This window comes from Pelophylax lessonae (assembly GCF_965119305.1).
Source record: "Pelophylax lessonae genome assembly, chromosome: 10".
NCBI classification, from domain to species: domain Eukaryota; kingdom Metazoa; phylum Chordata; class Amphibia; order Anura; family Ranidae; genus Pelophylax; species Pelophylax lessonae.
Window position 1 is genome coordinate 99860946 of NC_138777.1, and position 23085 is coordinate 99884030.

General features: G+C 47.3%; 1 protein-coding gene across 1 annotated transcript in view; it reads right to left on the reverse strand.

Moving 5' to 3' along the window:
• Positions 1-23085, reverse strand: part of CHD9 (chromodomain helicase DNA binding protein 9) — a 388013-nt gene that overhangs the window by 43870 nt on the left and 321058 nt on the right. The window contains exon 25 of the mRNA XM_082270937.1: positions 7646-7749. Within this exon, the coding sequence (XP_082127063.1) occupies positions 7646-7749 (104 nt within the window). The remainder of the gene's footprint in view (positions 1-7645; positions 7750-23085) is intronic.

Sequence of the window (23085 nt, forward strand, 5' to 3'; positions counted from 1 at the left end):
CTGAAGAAACGTACGAATCAAAGAGTGCGTTGCCAAAGGGCGTTTGAAGTACACAGCCAAGGCCAAGGTCTGACACTTAAGAGTGCCCAACGCCAAACGTTTGTCAACCCCTTTCTGTAGAAAGGACAGGATCCGGCTGATAGCAAAGGATATAGGATGCAGCTTCAGCAATTCGCACCAAGCAATGTACGCTTTCCACGTACGGTGATACATTTTTTCCCGAGAAGTGGACTTCCTAGCCTTGAGTAAGGTAGGGATCACAGAATCGGACAGACCCCTGTCCTTTAAAACTTTGCTTTCAACAGCCAAGCCGTTAAAGCCAGTGACTGTAAAGCAGGATGGAAGATCGGACCCTGAGATAGAAGATCTTCCCGCAGAGGAAGTGTCCACGGACCTGCGACCTTCAGCCGAATCATGTTGGCGTACCAGGATCTCCGGGGCCAATCGGGAGCCACCAGAAGTACCGGAATCCCCTCCAACTCGACCCTACGTAGCAGGCGAGATAAAAGTTTCAGCGGAGGTTAAATTAACCCGTACTGGCTCCAGGGAGCCACCAGGGCGTCTACTGCGTCGGCCAGAGGTTCTCTGGACCGAGCCACAAACTTTGAAACTTTCCTGTTTTGTCTGGAGGCGAATAGGTCCACATCCAGAGTCCCCCACAGGAGACACATCTGGTGGAACACCTGTAGATGCAGGGACCACTCTCCCTGATCCAGGGATTAACGACTCAGACGGATAGGGCTGGGACGTAGTCCTCTGCCCTGCGCAGGATCTCGGCTACCTCCAGAGCCGCCAGGGCACTCCTGGTGCCCCCTTGATGATTGACATATGCCACAGCTGTGACATTGTCAGACTGGACTCGGACAGAACACCCCTTGAGATTGTCTGTTCAGTGGAACAGGCTCAACTTGATTGCTCTCAGTTCCAGAATGTTGATCGGGAGTTTGAACTCCTTCAACGTCCAGGTCCCTTGAACATTCAGGGTGGCCAGCACTCCCCCCCCCCCCCCCAACCGGTCAGACAGGCATCAATCGTCACCGCCATCCAGAATACTGGAAGGAAGGGTTTCCCGTGGAGAAGATTCGGAGAGCTGAGCCACCAATTCAGGGAGTCCTTGGATCTCTGACTTAAAACGAATCAGACTGTCCAGGGATAGAGGATCCTTGTCCCATTTGACAAGGACCTCCTGTTGCAAAAGTCTTGTGCTGGCCTAAACATATGGTACGGCCTCAAAGGAGGACACCATCAGGCCCAGCACCTACATAGATGACCTGTGAGACACCAGGTCGCAAGCCAGCAGTGACAGAATTGCTTCCCTTAACTTCTGTAACTTCACAGGGGGTAGAAATACCTTTGCCAAAGCTGAATCTAGAATCATCCCTAGATACCCCAGTATGATTTCTGGAACCAGGGCGGCTCTCTGAAGGTTCAGGGCCTTGAGATCCAAGATTGGATGGACCTTGCCTTCCTTCCTGGGGATAGTAAATAGGTTTGAATAAAACCCCTGAAATCGTTCCGACTCTGGAACTGGCACAATGACTCCGTCTGATAGCAGATCCTGTACTGCCCCGAGAAGGTCTTGCAGACGATCCGGGGACAGAGGCAAGTTGGAAGGGAAGAACCTTGCCTGAGGCAAGGATCAAAACTCGATCTTGTAACCGGACTGAATCAACACGAGTTTGGAAAGAAGCAAAGATGTCCCCCCTATCCCAGATACGGGTGAGGGCGCCCCTTCAGGCAGAGCTCTACTTGTCTGCAGGACCAACGGAACCTGCTTTTGACTTACCAGACCAGGGTCTCTTAGAACCTCCTGCGAAGTTACGGGCGGATTTTGATCCCTTGTCCTGCGATTCCGCTGGACGAAAGGGCCGTTTGTGAGCCAAAAAGAAAGGATCACGCTTGCGACGAGGTTCTTTGCTCTTGGTGACCTGTGGAAGCAGGGTACTCTTACCTCCCATAAGATCTTTAATGATTTCTTAAATAGAAGCACTGAACAGGTGGTCTCCCTACATCAGTTTAGGGGGATGCTGACCCCCTTCCAAATCCTGGCGCAGAAGCTTTGCCCATTACATTAAGGTCTGGAAGACCAAGGTTATGGCAAACACCAGCCTCAAAATTAAACCGGCCACGGTAAAAAGGTATTGGACCAGAGACACAGCTTCTTGTCCACAGGGTCTTTAAAGGACTAAAAACGAATGCTTGAAGTTCTACTAGACCTGTAAGAAGGGAGCTTCTTCACAATACAATACATAAAAAAAACAAAAACAAATGGATAGCAATAAAAATGGGGAGCTGACCAGCGCTATGGAGTAACTAATACAAATATGTGTAAATATACAGGCGTTAGCTGCCAGAAACCTACCCCTGGAAACAGGGGTGCAAAGTGTTTAAAGGAAAGGGAGTCTGTATAAGGCGCTACCTGTTTGAGCAGACTTTAGAAAATGTTTCCCCCATAAACCATAAGTACTAGTGATAAATAAAACAATTTTACAGTGATGAATAAAGTGCTTGTGCTTAAGTGGGGTAGACACTAGTAGAAAATCTGCTGAAAATTCCCGTCCGAGGTAAAATCGTACGATTTTCGGCTAGTGTGTACACAACTTTCAGCAGCCGATGCCGACATTTTCAACGAAAAAAAACGGAGGGACAAACACCAAAATTTTTATCGTCCGTCCCCAGACGACCAATTTTCATTCAATGTGTATGCAGTACGTCCGTGAAAAATCGGATACGAAAGACCGCGCATGATCTGAAGGTTCTGGCAACTCGGAAGTCTAGGAACAAATGTGCCAAAAAATCAGACGAGAAATTTCGTGAACATTTTTACACTGTCAACTAAAAACGGTAATGAACGCTGAGCAAGAGAGAGAAAAATCGGAGGATATTTCGTCCGATTTTCGTCAAGTGTGTACCGGCCTTTAAAATGAATTAGTGGGAGGGGGGATGGGGGGGGGGTGGTGGGTTGGCAACCTCCCTATATGCAAAGTGCTCAGTGCAAATAAAACTGCTCATTCAGCAAAAACAACGAAAAAACAAAAAGTGCACACTATGTCATAGATTTTATTAGTATGTCTCAGTGAAAAGTGCCAGTGATAGCCGTTTAAAACAATTATAGTGGTGGTGATACAGTGTCAGTGATGATATATTTGAATAAATAAATAAAAGCATAAACCATCTAATTGTGGTATAAAAGTCTCAGTGTTCGTGACAAATGGTTTAAAATTAAAGTAGAGCTGAGTGAGGTGCCTATACCAGTGATGCCCACTAGGTATCGCACTCACCCTAATTTTTCTTTTCTCTTCTGGGCCAAATGCATGTAATCCACCACAGAATGAGATATGATTGGTCCAGGGTTCCTTCAGACTGTTATGAGCCAGGTCGGGGGGTAACCCTCCGATGTCCAATATCTAGGATGCTCAAACAGATGAAAAAACGACCCCAATGGCGTAGTATACAATTATTGTAGAGGCAAGAAAATAAAGACTCACACTTCGGACCGATCACTTCAGTATCAGGACGCCGGGATGCTTCTTCGTTCCACAGCTCCAACTTGCTAAACCGGAAGTGACGTATGACGTTTGTAACTCCGCCCTATGCGTTTTGTCATCGGACGTCTACTGGAGCGGCGCCATATTGCATACTCCCGGTCTTTATAAAGCCCCTCGTGTCCTAGCACCCAACTATACATATTCCGCAATTTTGGTGCTACCAGCGAAACTGATCGAGGCCATTTTACTACACCCGTGGAAGTGATCAGTTCGCAGTGGGACACAGAAGGGTATATTTTAACTGTTTCATCATGCGTGATCAGTCCGAGTACCATACACAAAAAACTTTATATAAAAAACATTACTTTATTGAACATAAAAATCCAAAAATATAAATCCAAAAAATAAAAAATCTAAAATATATATATGCTTCGTCTCACCCTACCGGGGACAATGAAAAGAAAATTATGTGGGAATGAAAACTACATATCAGGTCCTATATCATAACCCTGCAGAGTGCCGAGCATGTTAGGGTATACTAATATAAAAATGAAAAAAAAACTCTCATAAAAAAATGAATATAACAAAGTTGAATCTTTATACAAAAAATGTTTTTGTTAAAAAATTGATAAAAAATTATATTAAATGTGTTAAACCAAGGAGGTAGGAATGGGGAGTGCCTCGCACCTTTTTTAACACTCCCCTTTCCTCCCCATTCATGCATCACCAACACTTATCACGAATAAATGCAAGAAATGCAAAAAGTTTATAAATATTTTCATGAGAGATGCACTGGATAATGAAGCCGGGATGTAGTTCAAATAGATGAACTCCAGTGTATTGTGGAATTTTCAAAAAGCAAAAACTGCCGTAAAGTACTCATAATGCATAGCTTAAACAACTCAAGTTTCAGGGTCTTTAAAGGGCAGAGAGCCCTCCACCGGCAGTAGTGTGGCTTTATTTAATCTGGAAAGCTGAGAATCCACCACCAGCGGAACTGTCAGTTTCTTTAAAAGGGACTCTTCATACATCCTAGTGAAACGCTTAGGTATCCCGACCATGCTTTTTGGAGTACCCCACTGACTTGCGACAATATCGTCAAAATAGGCAGGAAAGGGGACTACCTTGGTCGCCTTGGAAGGTCTGCGGATACCAAACTGCACCAGCGCAGCCAACACAGCATTAGCTGTGTGTTCCAATTTTAAAAGTTTCCTGCACTGATACAATCGGTGCCTCTACAAGCACCTTTTCATGCTCCGCTGTAGTGGAAGAGGATTCATCCTCACTGTCAGAGCACTCATGGACTGCGTGGATGCAGACCCAGTGGGTTGACTTGTGTCCGTGGCAGCCAAATTAACCTCAGAATCTAAAGAGGCAGTTGATGCAGGTGAAGGTGGAGGGAGCTTTTTGCTAGGCCTAGGGCTATGTCAACTTTGGACACCAGTGACTGCAGGAACGACGTCATGGCCGCCAAGGCGGACTGAGACCCAGAGGATCCCGCAGCTTCGGAGAGTGGGTCAGGTGGTGGCACATGTTCTCCAGGGACTCCATAGTTAATCTGGGAACAATTCCCAGCAAAATCTGTAAAAATCGCTGTGAAAATCCCCCCCACCGCTGGACCAGTGGCACCACAGGTCTAAGTGCACCCAAAACACAGCTATAGCAGAAAGAGGGTGCGTTGCACACCCACAGGGACTCACCACCACCGACTCAGGAAGGACACAGAGTGCCAAACTGCAAGCCGTGTTGTGATCAGAGAGGAAAAGGAAGCGCAAGCACTGTCACTAGAGGCCCACCGCCGAATCACCGCGCCACAGTCTATAAGAAAACGGCCTCCGCATTGAAATCAATGGTAAACTACCAAAACATGGCCGCCGAGCTACACAAACATGGCTGCCGACACCATTATTAACCTTCCACGGCAAAATGGCTGCGCCCGCGGGAGCTCCACAGGACCACCAGGTACATGCAGCCAGCAAGGGGGGGGGGGCACCAACCAGGACAATTAGTCCAGAATTTTTGCGGACTGGTCAGCTGGTGTAGCGCCCCCCCCCCCCCCCTGCCCGCCCCATCACCGCTGAACACCCAAATACATGTAAATTGTATTGCCATTGCAGGGGGGGGGGAGCTGGTGAAAGACAGGGACATTAATAGTGAGGAGGAGCGCTGTTTGGGAAGGAAGGACACATGGGGGGCCTACAAACCCGCGTCCACCCCAAGCATTCACCAGAGGGAAGGGGGGACACTACTCACCACACCTTGGAACAGGGCAGGCACCACTCCGGGCAGACCACCGAACCATCTTGGAATGGGGGTGCTGTGCGCCAGAGGTACGCTGCGACTCAGGTCATGACCAGGGGTATACGTCCTCAAGAGACATTTAACTCGCCGGCCAGCCCCGTCCAGTGGGGCTATGTCGCAGCCGACCTAGCGCAAGGCTGCGGTCGGGTCACCCTCGCTGGCCAGACTGGGAAGACTGTAAGGATCTATAATATCCAGTGCGCCACCCAGTCCAGCAGTTGATTGTATTTCTCACTGGAACAGACTTGATTGCAGTTTAGAAAAAATAAAAAAATTTAGTTTAAAAAGGAAAAAAGGCCAGGACCAGAGATCCCAGCAAGGAACTAGGTCCTTACTCCTGACTAGGCAGATAAAAACTGAAGTCCTATAGCAGGAAGTAGGAGTATACCCCCTAGGATGGACCTACTCCTAAAGCAGCATAACCCAGGGGTCAAAGAAGATATGGAGCTGTGTCCGTCAATGAATGAAAGAAAAAAAAAAAATTAAACATGTTGTCTTTAGTTCTAATTTAAAGATCATTTCATATATTTCAAATATAGCAAGCAAAAGTTTCCAGATCAGACTTGAGATCAGTCCCCCAGTATTCTCTTGTAAAACACCATGAGGAAAAGGACACCAGTGTGATCCCGAGTCCGATCCAGAAGTACTGTTTTGTGAGCTTATAACAAAATAATACTTCCAGATCGGTATCGGCAGATACCTTATAACAATTGTGCATTTAAGAGGTTAAACTTCCCTCCTCCGTCAGAGGGAACGAAAAGATACATTGTATTCATTGTGTTTACTTAACTGGGAGACTGAGCGCCCATTCAGACTGGAGCGACACGACTTGCTGTGGCGACCTGTATAATTGAAGTCAATGCAAGTCGCCTCCAGGTCGCCCCAAAGTAGTACAGGACCCTTTTTCTAAGTTGGAGCGACTTGTGTCGCTCCTATTAGAACGGGTCCTGTACTATTCAATGGCGAGCGACCGACCACGACTTGTCAGGCGACCAAGTCGCCTGACAAGTCACGCTAGTGTGAATGGACCCTAACAGGCATTTGCAGGAGGTTATTTTTTTTTTCTTCTTTGACAACTGTTCTCTGCTCCCTCACGGCTATGTAAAGAGCAAAACCGGATCGGCCCGTGGATCTGTTAATTTTACCGATCCCCCAATCCAGCTATTATGGCCATATCGGCGCTGATATCGGATCGGTGCATCCCTACGCAATACTGTCCAAATGAACAATAAAAGGAGAAAAAAGCCCTGTGATGACCTAACTGTGCTTCTGCTAATTCACAAGCTGCTGCGGTGGGCCTTATAACAGGCTGTACTGTTCAGTACAATCTGAAAGGAAGTTGCAGAGTGATCAATACGGGGTTGGCTGGATACCAAGACTGGCTCTATAGTATCACAAATCTAGTTAATCTGTCTGAAGTTCAATTTAGTCTTCTCCTATACATTTTATAGATTTAAAGTTATAATAAAGGCAAGATTTTTTTTAAACAACATGTTATACTTACCTGCTCTGTGCAGTGGTTTTGCACAGAGCAGCCCTGATCCTCCCTTTTTCTTGGGTCCCCCGATGGCATTCCTGGCCCGTCCCTTCTGCAAAGTGCCCCCAGATCAAGCAGCCTGCAATAGGGACACTAGAGCAGGTGTACTCCTGACCCGCTGCTCTGCCAGTCTATTCACACACAAAGCCGTGGCTCAGGGTCTGCTGCATTGAGAAGGTTTTTTGCCTTCATGCAAAGAATGCATGAAGGTAAAAAACCTTGAGCCTTTAGAACCACCTTAAGTTCACCAAAACTTTGTTTTTCTTTACCAAAAACTTGTTTAACAATATTTTGGATAAAATAAAGACATTCTACTTACCATGCTTATACACCCCTATTAAAAGAGACTTATCGGCTTCAGCATCCCACCAGTCCACAGGTAGCTCTGAATGATCTGGCTCAGGAACCCATAAATTGATCTCACTGTTTATAATGGAAAAGAAAAAAAAGGTTTAGTAAAACGTGAAACTAGATATCTGACCACAAGGGTGTAACTTAACTAGGTAGCTGCTTGGCTCACTATAGAAAAACTGGAATTGTGTAAGAACTTACCGTAAAATCCTTTTCTCTGAAGTTCATCGACAGACGCAGCTCCATCTAGTCAGAGACTATAGGGGTATGCGCCTCCTATCAGGAATAGGCACTAGGCTGGAAAAAAGCTTAACCACACCTATGGGGGCTATCCCTGTAGGCATAACCCCACACACCCTGCTATCATTAAACAGTTTAGTTGCAAGCAGTGTTTAGAATAGAAAAAACCCTATTCACATTTAGAAGTAGAGGGGCGGGTGCTGCGTCTGTCGGTGAACTTCAGAGAAAAGGATTTTACGGTAAGTTCTTACAAAAATCCAGTTTTCTCTATCGTTCATCGACAGACGCAGCTCCATCTAGTCAGAGAATATAGAGATGTCCCAAAGCAGTAGATTCAGGAGGAGTGGGAAGGGAACGCAAATGGGAACGTAACTCCCCAAAGGCTAAACTTAACCAAGCAGGTAACATGGAGCTCAACCAGGAACAACTGGAGCTCACCCTGAAAACACAATACACCCTCAAAGAGAAACAAACAAAAAAAACAACAGTTCTCTTTAAACCGCAGCCTGCAAAATCTTGCGGCCAAAGGAAGCATCCGAAGACATCAACACATCTACACTGCAGAATTTTGTAAATGTATGTACAGACAGCCAATTTGCCGCCTTGCAGAACCGACGCCTGATGGCGAAAAGCCCAAGAGGCACTCAGCGCTCTCGTAGAATGCGCCTTCACCAGGAAAGGAGGAACCTGACCCTTCAGTGAATAAGCCTGAACTACCATTGGCCTGATCCATCAGGATATGGACACTGCAAACACTGCCAATTCCTTACAAGATCCTTCAGTAAGGATAAAAAGAGGGTCTGATTTTCTAAAAGACTCAGTGATCTGCAGATAGACCCTGATCACCCAAACCACATCCAAAAAATGCAACGCAAATTCCTTAGAATGTTTGGGTATAGGGCAGAGTGAAGGCAACACAATGTCTTCAATCAGATGAAAATCAGAAACAACCTTAGGAAGAAACGACTGATTAGGTTGAAATACCACTTCATCCCTGTGTATCACCAGATAAAGTGAGTGGCAGGACAATGCCGCCAGTTCAGATACTCGGCGAGCGGAAGTGATAGCCACCAAGAAGGCAACCTTCTGGGACAACGAAAGCAGATAAATCTCCCCAATGTTCTCAAAAGGAGGCTTTCGAAGAACAAATACCAGATTGAGGTCCCACAGAGGTAGTGGGGACCTTCTCGGAGGAGTCATATGGCGCACTTCCTGTATAAAGGTATGAATCAAAGCATGCGTAGCTAATGGGCATTCAAAATATATAGCCAAAGCTGACACTTGGCCTTTGAAAGTGCCCAAAGCCAACCACTGTTCAACTCCTTTCTGTAGAAAGGCCAAGCACCTAGCTATCGAAAACAAGGGAGGGTGCACCTTCAGTTATTCACACCCTGAAATATACGATTTCCACATACGATGATATATCTTCCTAAAAGTCGACTTCCTAGCCTTCAACAGCGTAGGAATCACAGAGTCATAAAAACCTCTATCTCTCAACACCTGGCTTTCAACAGTCATGCCATTAAAGCCAGCGACTGTAAAGCAGGATGGAAGATTGGACCTTGAGACAATAGATCTTCCGTGAGAGAAAGTCTTTAAGGAGCAGCGGCGACCAACCTTACTAGGTCTGCATATGAAGACCGGCGAAGCCGAGAATCCCTTCATCCTCTTATCATGCGCAGAAGCCTCGGCAGGAGTTTCAAGGGAGGAAAAGCATAAATTACCCGATACTGACCCCAAGGGTCCACCAGAGCGTCTGTGGCGTTGGTTAGAGGATCTCGAGACCTGGCTACGAATCTCTGAACCTTTTTGTTGATATGAGAAGCAAACAGATCCACCTCGGGAGTCTCCCACCGATTACACAGGAGATGAAACACCTCCAGGTGCAGGGACCACTCCCCTTGATCCAACACCTGACAACTCAGGTAATCCGCTTGCCAGTTCTCCACACCTGAAATGTGTACAGCAGAGAGGACTGGAATACATTTTTCCGCCTAGGTCAGAATCTCGGCCACCTCTTTGGCTGCCAAGACACTCATGGTGCCCCCCTGGTGATTGATGTAAGCTACGGCCGTGGCGTTGTCTGATTGAATCCGAACTGGACAATCTTGCAGAGGAGTCATCCAATGGCTCTGAGCTCCAAAACATTTATCGTTAGTTTCGACTCTTCCATCATCCAGGTACCCTGGGCACAGAGCTTCCCCAGCACCCCGCCCCAGCCAGATAGGCTGGTGTCTGTGGTTACCACTGTCCAAAACAACAGAAGGAAGGACTTGCCCTGGCACAGTGCCGGATCCACCACAACAGAGCAGACCTTGTGTTGTGGCTTAACCGAATCAAAAGAATCCAAGGACTTTGGATCCTTGTTCCATTTGACAAGAATTTCCCTTTGCAAAGGTCTGGTAGGCAACTGAGCAAACTGAACCACCTCGAAGGTTGATACCATCAGACCCAAAGTACGCATGCAAATAAGAAGAGAGGACAGATTGTTCGCCAACAACAATCAAATCGCCTCCTGCAACTTTTGCAGCTTGTGTTGGGGAAGAAACACCTTCGCCAAGGTTGAATCGAGAGTCAAGCCCAGATAATCCAGTCTCAAGACCGGTATCAGCACATATTTCTTGAAATTGATGTTCCAACCAAAATCCTGCAGTGACCGTCAGATTCCCCCACCAAGACTGAAGGAGAGTCTGCTCTCAACAGGAGATTGTCTAGTTACCCCCAGCACTGCAATCCCCAGCTGGTACAGCAATGCCAAAACTGGTGCCAAGGCCTTGGTAAAAAGTCTGGGAGCTGAGGTGAGACCAAAGGGTAATGCCACAAATTGATAATGCTCCTCTGCCACCGCAAAACAAAGAAACTGCTGATGTCCAGTGTAAATAGGGATGTGTAGATATGCTTCCTTGATATCTATGGAGGCTAAGAAGACTCTTTGGTGCAGCGACACCACCACCGTGCAGATGGATTCCATCTGAAACTTCTGTACCAGCACGAAGCAGTTCAGGGCCTTAAGATCCAGGATGGGACGTACCTTGTCTTCCTTCCTGGGCATGGTGAAGAGGTTTGAATAAAACCCTTGAAAACATTCCTGAAAAGGAACCGGTACAATCACTCCTTGCGACAGAAAATCCTGTACTGCCCCTCGCAAGTCCCTTTACCGGACTGGGGATAATCGAAGATTGGACGGGAATAAACCGTCTGACGGGCGAAACCAGAATTCGATCTTGTACCCAGATCGGATCAGTTCGTAAACCCATTTGTCCTGATTTGCGGCTGGCAGCACTAACAATGACATAATCTCTCTTAGACATCAAACTTTGCAAAAAAGCTGCAATCTCTGGTTGAGACGGAGAACAAGAAGGTTCTGCAATCGCTCCCAGGGGGTCTGCAGGTGAAATATTATCCTGGGACTCCATGTTACACTTTTTAAAATAATTGGGCAGTCCCACCGCTATAAGTGTGGGCTCACAATGCCCGGTTATTATAAGATAATAGCATAGTGAATGAAGAAAAACCCACAGGGAACCCAAAAGAAAACGTTACCAGACCACAGAGGAGACTTCCAGCACGATCTGTGCAAAAACAAAACTGACACTGACTGTACAGGAAGAGAAAACTCAGCCTCTATATTTTAACCAACCATGCCGCATGCCTGTCCAGCCTATGGACCTCAGAAAAATGGCCGCTCATGCATTCTTAATGGGGAATTATAGAAAATGGCTGTGAAAAAACAAAAATTAAAACCCGCGCTACACAACGTGAAAATTTAAGAATAAATGCAATAATGGGCAGCTGCTGCAGACACTAAGAAAGTCTTAGGAAAAATGATGAAAAACGAATTTATGCAGCGCTAGCTCAAATAAAGTGTAAAGTGCTGTGATATAAATACAATATTCAATATTTTATAAAGTGCACACTGTATGATCAAATATACAAAAAAGTGCTATGTGCTAAAAAAATCTCTAAGCAATAACAAATAAATATATAGATAAATATATTAGTGCACAATAAACAAAATAGGTGGTTAGAAATAGTCCAAATAAATATTCAGTGCTTGAAAAGAGTCCTTAAAGTGATCCAATTAAGGTGCCAAGGTGCCAAATAATTAAGGTGCTTGCAGAGTGATATGGTGCCCCTCAAGGTTCCCCACTCACCAGATTGCAGATAATAATAGACCTTCAAAATTATTGCACATTGCCCGGGATCTCTACAGGACCAGAACTTCTCCTATGTAGCCTTGGAACTTTTTGGGTCAGCTTCCGCTTCCACCGTTAAACAAAAGAATGGCCATACATGGTGAAGTAAGTATGAACAATTTTTATTCCTAAAAAATGTTCAGATGGGTACTCACAAGCATAAATAGAACTCAGGCATATACAGGGAACTCGTGTGGCGCCGCTCTCGGCGTGCGTTCCACACACAGGAAGTTCCTGACCGGAAGTGACGTTTGTTTTGGTCCGCAACCGGAAGTGCGTCAACGCGTTTCGCCGTCAATACAGCGTCTTCACCTTGGCACCTTAATTGGATCACTTTAAGGACTCTTTTCAAGCACTGAATATTTATTTGGACTATTTCTAACCACCTATTTTGTTTATTGTGCACTAATATATTTATCTATATATTTATTTGTTATTGCTTAGAGATTTTTTTAGCACATAGCACTTTTTTGTATATTTGATCATACAGTGTGCACTTTATAAAATATTGAATATTGTATTTATATCACAGCACTTTACACTTTATTTGAGCTAGCGCTGCATAAATTCGTTTTTCATCATAGAAAATGGCTGCCTATATAAACTAATGGAAATATAAAAATCATGATCCAAAGCAAAATGGTGGCCTCCACGGCACGCCATGTGGTCTCCAGGACCCCCAAAGGGGGGCCAGAACAATAGGCATCTGAAGGTCCCTGCACAGGGGCCCACACAGGACAAGTCACCCCCCTCAAATAAGCGCTACAACGGCCGCATTATTAACGCCGCCCCCCCCCCCAAAGGTGAAAACCTGCTAGGGGAATGCCGGGGGGGGGGGGGGTACACAGGACTAGTCCTCCGAGGTGCCAGGGGAACCGAGGGAGCCACTAAGGTCCGGCTATTCCAGGGAAGGGCTCACATCCCCCTCCCCTGAGACCGCCAGGGGTTTTTGGGGGGACAATTTACTCACCATAGCATGGTACCAGATGGGCACCATTCTGAAACAGATCACCTTGATTCCTGGTCATGTGCGTCCCAGCCAGATGGTCCACTCGCAGGCTCGTCCCCCTCCGCCGGGGCACTGTCCTGGCGAGGCCTAGTTTTGGACTATAACCTGCTCGCACTCGCAGGCTAGGCTGGGGGACCTTGAGGATCTAAGTTTATCCAGTGCTAAACCTCAGCCGACTGTTGCTTGTAGTTCCTCTGGATCTTGGTCCTCAGGAACTAACTAGTGAAAATAAAAAAATCACAAACTAACAAACTTTCCTATAATAGCCAAGACTGAAGTCCCAGCAGGAAGCTAGGCCCTATTCCTTAAACTAGGCAGAAACAAACTGTTTGATTATAGCAGGGTGTGTGGGGTTATGCTTGCAGGAACAGCCCGCATAGGTGTGGTTACGCTTTTCTTCTGCCTAGTGCCTATTCCTGATAGGAGGAGCATAACCCTATAGTCTCTGACTAGATGGAGCTGTGTCTGTCGATTAACGATAGAGAAATAATTATTTTTGTACTTGTATATTACCATGTACAATAGATTTGTACACTGATAAACATATAAACTTGTAAGCCAACCTTCACATTACCCCCTTCTCTACCCAGTAAGCCAGTTTTGTATGCAGGCACTACACAGTGCTGGTAAGAAATGCAGAGGGATGGGGACCTGTGTCTTTCAATGAACTAGGAAAAAAAAATATGTTTCTGTGAAATCATATTTTCTCTGTCAACCATTGAAGGACACAGGAATTCAGAAACAGGTAGTCCAAAATCAGTCCAGTTGACAGGGCCAGGAACTATCTGTACTATCAGGAGGGCAAATACCCAAATCTGAATGAGATGAAGATGAAGTTTTTTTGACAAGGTGGGAAGTCTGCCAACAGTTTCAGGAGGCTAGAAAGGATCCACCTGGTGTTTAGACCAAGACAAAAGAATTAAAAGGCAGGTGTCAGGCATGTTGTGAACCTGGACTGGTGAACCCAAACAGATAAGTGGGAAAATAAACAAGACCCATCCACTAAAATACCCAAAAGGTGTCTCTGGGGCCTGAGAGAAAAGTACTCTACACGATCTGCCTAACCAAAAACAAGACATGGTTCTTACAAGTCATCTGACCTGCCCAGTCCAGTGAAGAAAGCCATAGAAGCAAGTAGCTAAAAATGTTCAACTGAAAAGGGTCAGAACTGAGGAAGGGTATTGGAGAAACCTCCTCAGGAGGATGCAGGATTGCCACAGAAGTCCTAGCTCCAGAAGATTGTATCCTGTGAAGGCCTCCGGACATCTTCTATCCCAAAAGGGATTACCTGCAGCCGAATCCCAGTGTGAGCTGTATGCTGACACTGAAGGGAAGCAAAGGACCCCTTAAGCAACATCTTCTCGTCAAACAGGGGATGAGGCGCACCCCAGCATGCAAACCATTCTCTCCAGGAAAGGGACTACTGGTTGATGAGAAGCAGGTAGCGATGTAACATCTCTAAGGGAGAGAGATCATGCAGTTGTTGGCACTACTCTCCCTGTGTCGTCCAGCGTGGAGACCAGGTCACACATTTTGACACAGAGAGGACTCCCAAACCTTCCTAGGGTGAAGGTCTTAAAACACCTAGATTATGTCCAACAGGGTCCATGTCAAGGAACCAACATGCAATGGGATCCCTTGAAGAGACAGGGACCAACTGTTCCTGGAACCAGACTGAAGGCAGCACCTCTGTAACCGGAGCAGCTCTGTGGTGGTACCAAGACTGCTAAGTTACAGCAGGGACTAACTAGAAAAACCTAGACTAAAAAATAGAAGGGGACATTAAGACAAGATGATAATTTAAGGTGATCAAAGGTGGCCATCCACTATACAGTCTGATTGTACAATCTCCTTTAGATTTACTACCCCCCCCCCCCCCCCCAAAAAAAAAATGAATTTAGCCTTTAAGCCTGGCACAAACTTAATTTTTCTTTTTTCGTTCAACCCAGCTGGCTGAATGAAAAAATAAACAAACTGACAGATCGCCATATTAACACATGCAATGTTAGTGTGGCAATCCCCCCCGCTGTGCCTTTGTGTTTTCTGCCAGGGCACACCGTTTAGAGCTTGCAGCCACTGGCTTCAAGTGCTGATCGGGTGCTGGTTTTCCAGTACATCCTTTCGGCAAACAGGCTTCTGTAGGAAAGAGAGCTGTACACACTGCTCAAATGTCGGCCCGGTTCCTGTTGATTCGACCGATACTGGATGATATTCGGCCCGGTTTGGGCTGAACCTTAGGGCAAGGAAAAGCAAAAACAGTTCCTTGATGACTTAGTAAGTCAAGGAATCCCCTACAGAGGAGGAATGCAGAGCGGTACTAACAACTGTGAGGGGTACAGTAGCAGGTGAAGCAGCAAAAATCACCTAAAGAGGAAAGCAACAATGCAGGTAGGACGTAACTCTAGTGCCAAGTTCCCACCTGCACAGGAATGGGGAGTCCCAGGGATGCGGATAATACAAAGAGATCTAGGGAGACACACTGCCGAATGAAGCAGAAAAAGGCGGGAGATGAGAGGCACTTGAATGAGATGCCACACACAGTGGATTAACTAATGGGCCAAAAGCAGTGTCCTGAGCATCCAAATGCCTTTCCAATCCCATGAGGAAATGACAATGTGCACACAGCAGCCCACCTTAGAAGTTGGAGCACACCTTCACGCAGAAGGTTGGTCAGAGGGGTTACCAGGCCTCTGGCTTTGTTCCCTAGTGGGCTTTAGTTCTCTTTAGGCCTAAGAATAATTACTGCCAAAGTAGATGGGGGAAAAAATGGATTTTTGTAAAATCTTACCGTAAAATCCTTTTCTCTTAAGCTCATTGACAGACGTAGTCCTCGTTGATTAATAACAACTCGGGTTATACTGCCCTCTACAGGAGTAGGACTAGACAGGAAAGAAAACGTTCTGGCCACACCCTAGGGGCAGTCCCAGAGGGTATATCCTCTCACTTCCTGCTACAGCAAATCAGTTATGTCACAAAGCAGTGTTTAGAGAATTTAACCCAACCCAACTCAAAAAACAGAGGGGCGGGTACTACGTCTGTCAATGAGTTTAAGAGAAAAGGATTTTACGGTAAGATTTTACAAAAATCCATTTTTCTCTGTCGCTCATTGACAGACGTAGTCCTCGTTGATTAATAACAACTCGGGACGTCCCAAAGCAGTACCACAAATGAGGGGTGGGATAACAGAAATCAAAATCCCCAACCGGAGCCAACCAGAAGCATCAAGGACTCATCGAGCAAAAAGATGAGACCTAAGTGAAACACCCAACAAACCCTTGAGGTAGACCAACAGTCTCCTCAGATTGCGGCCTGCAGAACCTTGTGGCCAAAAGAGGCATCTGACGATGCCATCACATCAACTTTATAAAATGTTGTAAAAGGTATGAACCGACGATCAAGTCATCGCCTTGAAAACCTGGATCGCTGACGCCTGATGGCGGAAGACCCAGGAGACACTAGGCGCCCGAGTAGAGTGCGCCTTAACAGGGAACGGAGGATTCCGACCCTTAATAGAATAAGCCTGTACCACCGTCTGACTGGTCCATCTAGATATGGTCGCGGCAGACACAGGCAACCCCCTTCAAGGGCTATCCGTGATCACAAAAAGTGAGTCCGTCTTACGAAAACAAGTTCGTAGTAGTCAAGTGTATCCTTCTGAACCCCATCCAAGGAGTGTAATGCAAACTCCCAAGGAAGGCTAGTCTTAGGACACGGGGAAGGTAACACAATATTTTATGCAGATGAAAACTCTGAAAACCACTTAGGAAGGAAGGATGGATCTGGAAGAAGAACCACCTTATCCCTATGAACCCCCAGATATGGGGAACATCAAGATAATGCGGCCAGTTCTGACACCCTGCGTGCAGAAGTAATGGCCACCAAGAAGGCCACCTTCTGGGATAATGTAAGCAAGGGAATCTCCCTAATATCTTCAAAGAGAAGTTTCTGAAGAACCGACCACACTAAATTAAGATCCCAGGCGGTAAGGGTGCGCGCACTGGCGGAGCCAGATGTCGCACCCCCTGGATGAAATTCCGCACCAAGGAATGATTAGCCAAAGGTTTCTGAAAGAGGATTGCTAACGCTGAAACCTGACCCTTGATAGTGCTCAAGGACAGTTTCTGCTCAACCCCTTGTTGCAGACAGACCAAGATTCGGGTCACCGAATAGGTATGTGGGGGAAATCCAAAAGATTTACACCACGCCATATAAGACTTCCATGTGCTGGAAGTCGCTTTCCTTGCTTTAACTAGAGGTAGGAATAACTGAAGCTGACACTCCCTTGTCCTTCAGTACCTGGGTCTCAATGACCAGGCCATTAAGCCAGCAATTGTAAAGCAAGATGGAAGATCGGTCCCTGAGACCGCAAATCCTCCCTGAGAGGAAGTCTCCAAGAAGCGTCCGCGACTAGCCTCACCAAGTCGGCGTACCAGGCTCGACGAGGTCAGTCCGGAATTTCCAGAATAACTGGAATTCCCTTCACCTCTATCCTGCGAAGAAGTTCCCGCAGTAACTTGAGAGGATGGAAGGCATGCCGTAGCTGATACTGCTCCCACGGGGCGATCAGCGTTTCTGCTGCGTCCGCTAGAGGATCGCGGGTGCGAGCTACAAACCTCCGCACCTTTCTGTTGAGCCAAGGTGCCAACAGATCCACATCCGGGGTGCCCCAATGAAGGGACAGCTAGTGAAAAACCTCTGGATGAAGAGGCCATACCCCTTGATCCAGAATCTGATGGCTGAAATAATCTGCCTGCCGATTTCCCACCCCCGGAGTGAACACTGCGGGGAGATCCGGAACAAACCGTTCCGTCCAATGAAAGATGCTGTCGTTTCGATGGCCACCAGGACACTCTAAGTGCCCCTTTCTTGACATAAGTCACAACCGTGGCATAGTGCGATTGGATCCGAATCGGGCTGCTCTAGAGCTGCTCGGTCCAGTAAATCAGACAAAATCTGATCGCTCTCAGTTCCGATACCCTATTGGTAACCTGGATGCTATCGGAAGGAATGACTTCCCCTGGTTGAGCATCGGAGACTTCCTGGTCCGCTCGCTCAACCGGATCCGATTGTCCAGGAAATCGGAATTCTGATTCCATTAGAAAAAAATCTCCTTCAGGAGAATTCGGGTATGAGACTGGGTATACGGTACTGCCTCTAAGAAGGCCACCATCAATCCCAGCCAATTGACGGACAGCAACATCCGAATCGTTGACTGAACCTTCTGGAGTTTCTCCGCAAGGAGAAACTTTCTTGCCCAGGATGTATCCAACATTAGGCCCAGATAGTTCAGTCTCCTGGTGGGAACCAGGGATGATCTTTGGGAAAGCGAAGAAAACGCTGATGTCCTGCGATGATGGGGATATGGGGATAGGCATCCTAAATGTCTATGGACGCCAGGAACTCCCCCTGATGCAGGGAGGCCACCACTGTTCGGATGGACTCCATCTTTCCCCAAGTCCAGAATTGGACGCACCTTGCCCTCTTTCCTGGGCATTGTGAACATTGTGAGCATTGCGAACAGGTTCGAATAGAACCCCTGAAACCGTTCAATGTTAGAATTCGTACCGGTGGAAGTGAATCGTACCGGTGGAAGTGATCGAAACTCGATCCTGTATCCTGACCGTATGACCTCGCGAACCCCTTAGTCCGGGGTTCTGGCAAGCCATGGATCCGGAAACCGGTGAAGACATCCCCCCACCCCAGAGATGGGTAGGGGCGCATCAGGCTGTATTCTTCAGGCTTGGCTGAGCCGGACTTTTTGTTTAGCCGACCAGCGCCCTTTGAAAAACCCTCTAAAGGGGCTCTGGAGGGTTTCGCCTTATCGCCCGCCCTCGCGGAACGAACAACTCTTTATGAGCAGAAAGGGAAGGTTCTTGTTGGTTACGAGGTCCTCTTTATCCTAACAGTCTGTGGCAAGACAGCAGGTGGTACCGTCTATCCTTTAAAGAGGGATTCCTCAAACGGAAAGCGCCTAGCCATGCGTTAGGAAATAACAGGGGTTCGTTTCAAAACGACCCCATTTGGGTAAAGGAAAATCCTTCGCCCTTTTGGTAGGCTAACAAGTACAAAAAAAGAATTTCAGTCTCCGCTACCTCTGCCGGTGTAACCTCAAGACTAAAGGTTTCCCGGACGGACACAACTAGTGCATCCACCACTCTTGTGCTATGGTGGAGGCAGAAACGTTCTCCTCACTGCTGAGGAGACATTACCTGAGACAACAGCCCCATAAGAGGGACCTGCAGCTGCATTGACCAGCTCCGAATCCGTATCTGAAGTATCAGATATAAAATAGGGGTAGGCGGGGGTCGCTTCTTGACCCCCGTCCCTGACAGGCCACCTCCACCCGGGATACCAAAGACTCCAAACTGCCGATAATGCATTAAAAACAAGTGGGGTATTGGAGGGTCCTGCGGCCACCTTGAGGGGATCAGGTGGGGATACCTATGCGGCAGGGTCAATGATTATACAAGACATTTGCCAGCGACAAAAAATGACAAAGTAAAAAACTTTTTTTTTTTTTTGTATCCCCCAGTCGCAACAGCGCCCCTCAGTGTTACCTGCCTTTTTGGACCCCACAGAGAGAGAGAGAGACCCCAAGGCTCATCCCTGATGCACAGAAGTTTTCAGCAGCTTGCTCAGTGCTGTCCTGTTACAGACAGGAAGTCTTTGGCCCTTTTTCCTGGGTAAAGGAGGCGACTCCGCCCCTTAACACGCCTTCCGGCGCCTCCCTCTGGCTCCACAAGGTGTTTGGTCACCTCAAACATGGCCGCCCCCATGCTGGAGACACGAGGCTATTGGCGGCCTCGTGTGCTCTGCAAGACAATGGCAGCGCCCTGCAGGATAGCGGCGGCTTAGCAGCGGCCTGCGGGATGCTGTATTCGGCCTATCGGCCTGCGGGAGTGCATCGGCCCCCCAAACTTCACCCTGGATGGTGATCAGCCTGGCCGGCGGTACCGGACCCTGGCGGGCCGCATGCGGTCCGTGGGCCGTCGGAAGGCAGCCTGCCCTTGCTGGAGGAATGCGATCTGGACTGCAGTTATACATGCATAGACATCGCCCTGTGAACACCTCTGACAGGTAGAATACCTTATGCTACCACAGTAATATTCTAGTACTGCCACTGACTTCAGTCATCTTTACAGTTTTGAAATGACATTAGATTGTCAGCTCCCAAACCAAGCCTCCTGGTTTCCTGTTCACAAAAATCACACTCAAATAGGGGGATCTGTGACATGTTATAGGATAGAGGGGAGACCCATCCTTACCATTTAGAGAGGGGCCCGCGTTCACCACAAACCCGTCAGGGGGAAAAGGGGGAACATACTACTCACCATACCGGAACCAGGCGGGCGCCAACTCCTGACAGTACCCCTCTCCACCGGGGTGGGAGGGCTGTCGACCAATACGGACGCCGTGACTCATGGTCATTGGCGTTTAAGCGAGACGTTTAACTCGCAGGGTCAGTCCCCGTCCAGTGGGACTATGTCGCGGCCGACCCAGCGCGGAGCTATGGCCTGCACGCGCTCGTAGGCTGAACTGGGGTGACCACTGGATCTCAACATCCAGCCCGTCGCCCAGTTCCAGCTTTCTTGCTTGAAGATCTCACAGGAACACTGGAGAAAAAAGCTGTCTAAAAAATCTTTCTAAGAAAAAAATCCTGCCAGGACCGAAGATCCTAGCAAGGCATCTAGGTCCTTACTCCTAACTAGACAGAAAAAAACTGATTTGCTGTAGCAGGAAGTGAGAGGATATACCCTCTGGGACTGCCCCTAGGGTGTGGCCAGAACGTTTTCTTTCCTGTCTAGTCCTACTCCTGTAGAGGGCAGTATAACCCGAGTTGTTATTAATCAACGAGGACTACGTCTGTCAATGAGCGACAGAGAAAACGGGATTTCTCTGACCCTTCTGCAGATATTCTGTGTTGAGGCAAGAGTACACTTTGGCCACGCATGGCATTGCTAAATGAGTGTTATGAGCAGGTCCTAAGATACATTGACTCCTGAAGAGTAAGCCAGTCAAATGTTCGTTGGACAGTTCATGAGTGTCACATGCATGTAGCCAGAGTGCCCTATGATATGTAAAAACATCAGTCCCATAGGAAAAAAAATTTTTTTAGGCTAGTTCGATGCCACCACAACTATAGCACAAAGCTCTAGACATGGGCTTCATCTGCTCTATAAAATAGTGAAGTCTACTTATTCTGACACGGCTTGACAGATCAGGGTTACCGCCAACACAGGACGAAAAGCCAAACAAACAGTTAATTCAAACTGGGATCTAAGGAGGAAATTTAACGGTCTATCCATAAAGACTCAAAAGTTGAGCACACCATCAACCATTTTGGCAGTGTTTGTTAAACATGGATCACTGGTGCATCCACAGTGATTTGGCTTACAAGCTCTTTTTCAAAGAGGAGATGCTTCACCACATCTTTCAGGTGGGTCCCAGGACCATTCTGGGCATTTACAACTGGCATAGAGGAATGACTCTCATAACAGGTGAAGAGGAAAGGTCTTTGCAGTTGCAGGAGCTCTAAAAGACCCGAGGTGGGAACGGCAGGCTGATCATCTAGAATAGATACTAGTGTGATATCTACGTGATATGCACTAAATCAATAAGGTTTGAAACAACCCTCCTCTATATCAGAGTAAACTGCAGGGGACCGTGGTGACCCAACAACCAGCCATTTCTGAAATGGATTGTGGAGACTGAATGGGAAATGGTAAAAGTAGCTACAGACCCGGTTTGATTTATGGGCTCAGGAGGATTAGAGATAGGCTCTGCCAGACATGCATGTCAGAGTATGCATAGGGCCTTTTTGGGCAGACTACTCCAGTAACTGGGCACAAACAGACAGAAAAGTCAAGAGTGGACACAGAGGCCTCTGTGGACATGGAGGAGGCCTCGGCCACTGTGTGTCTTTGGAAAGACCTATAGATCTGCATAGCAGTAATAAACTAGGCTCAATATGAGGCATGGTCTAATCTAGAGTACTCTGAAACCCAGGTAGCTGGTGCTGAGGGTTTTAGGTGGACAGAAGTCACCAGGTCACTTTAAAGCGGTTGTAAACCCTATAAAAAAAAAAAATTAGAAAAAAAACCTGCAAGACAAAGGCATTATGTTTAACTTACCTTAAAACGAAGCCCCGACACGGACCCCCGGACATCGATGCGGGCGCTGCCATGATCCCTCGTCGTCTCTTCCGGGTTCGGCGGCTCCGGCGCGCTGATTGGCCGGAAGAGACGGCTCCAGCGCGCTGATTGGCCGGAGCCGCGATGACGTCACTCCCGCGCATGCGCGCGGGAGTGATTTTTCCGGCAAGCTCCCGGCAAGTTAATTGAAGGTCCCCCCGGACCTTCAGAGCGCATGCGCCGCTCGCGCGAGCGGCTGCATGCACTGTAAATATCTCCTAAACCGTGCCGGTTTAGGAGATATTATTTGTACCTACAGGTAAGCCTTATTATAGGCTTACCTGTAGGTAAAAGTGTCAAAAAGCGGGATACAACCGCTTTAAGTGGGCAGTGAAATGAGACTGGAGATCCTCAGAGCACAAAATTCCACCTAGCAACTTACATCAGCACTTGAACCTCAGGCTTAAACCTTACCAAAGTAAAAACCAGAGTTGGTGGGAAATGTGAAAATATTACTAGCAGTGCAAATGGTGGGTTAGCTCCTGGTGCTTAGGCCCGACCAACCTTACTCAGCAAGTCCTCAGAGACAGGGTCACAGCTGGGACTGCGTCACAACTCTTGACCTGGAAAGTGCTTTGCAGCCAATTGTGCACAGAGGTCTGGTTATCCCCTCAATGAAGAGAGCCCAGTGCATGAAGGTTACATTTCAGGCTAGCTCTGCACATCCAATCCAGCGGAGTCCGAACATGGCCTGAACATGCTGAGGAAATTAAAATGTTGGGGGCTACTATATAAAGACATGTTCAGGCAGTGGTGTAGGGATTTGACTGAA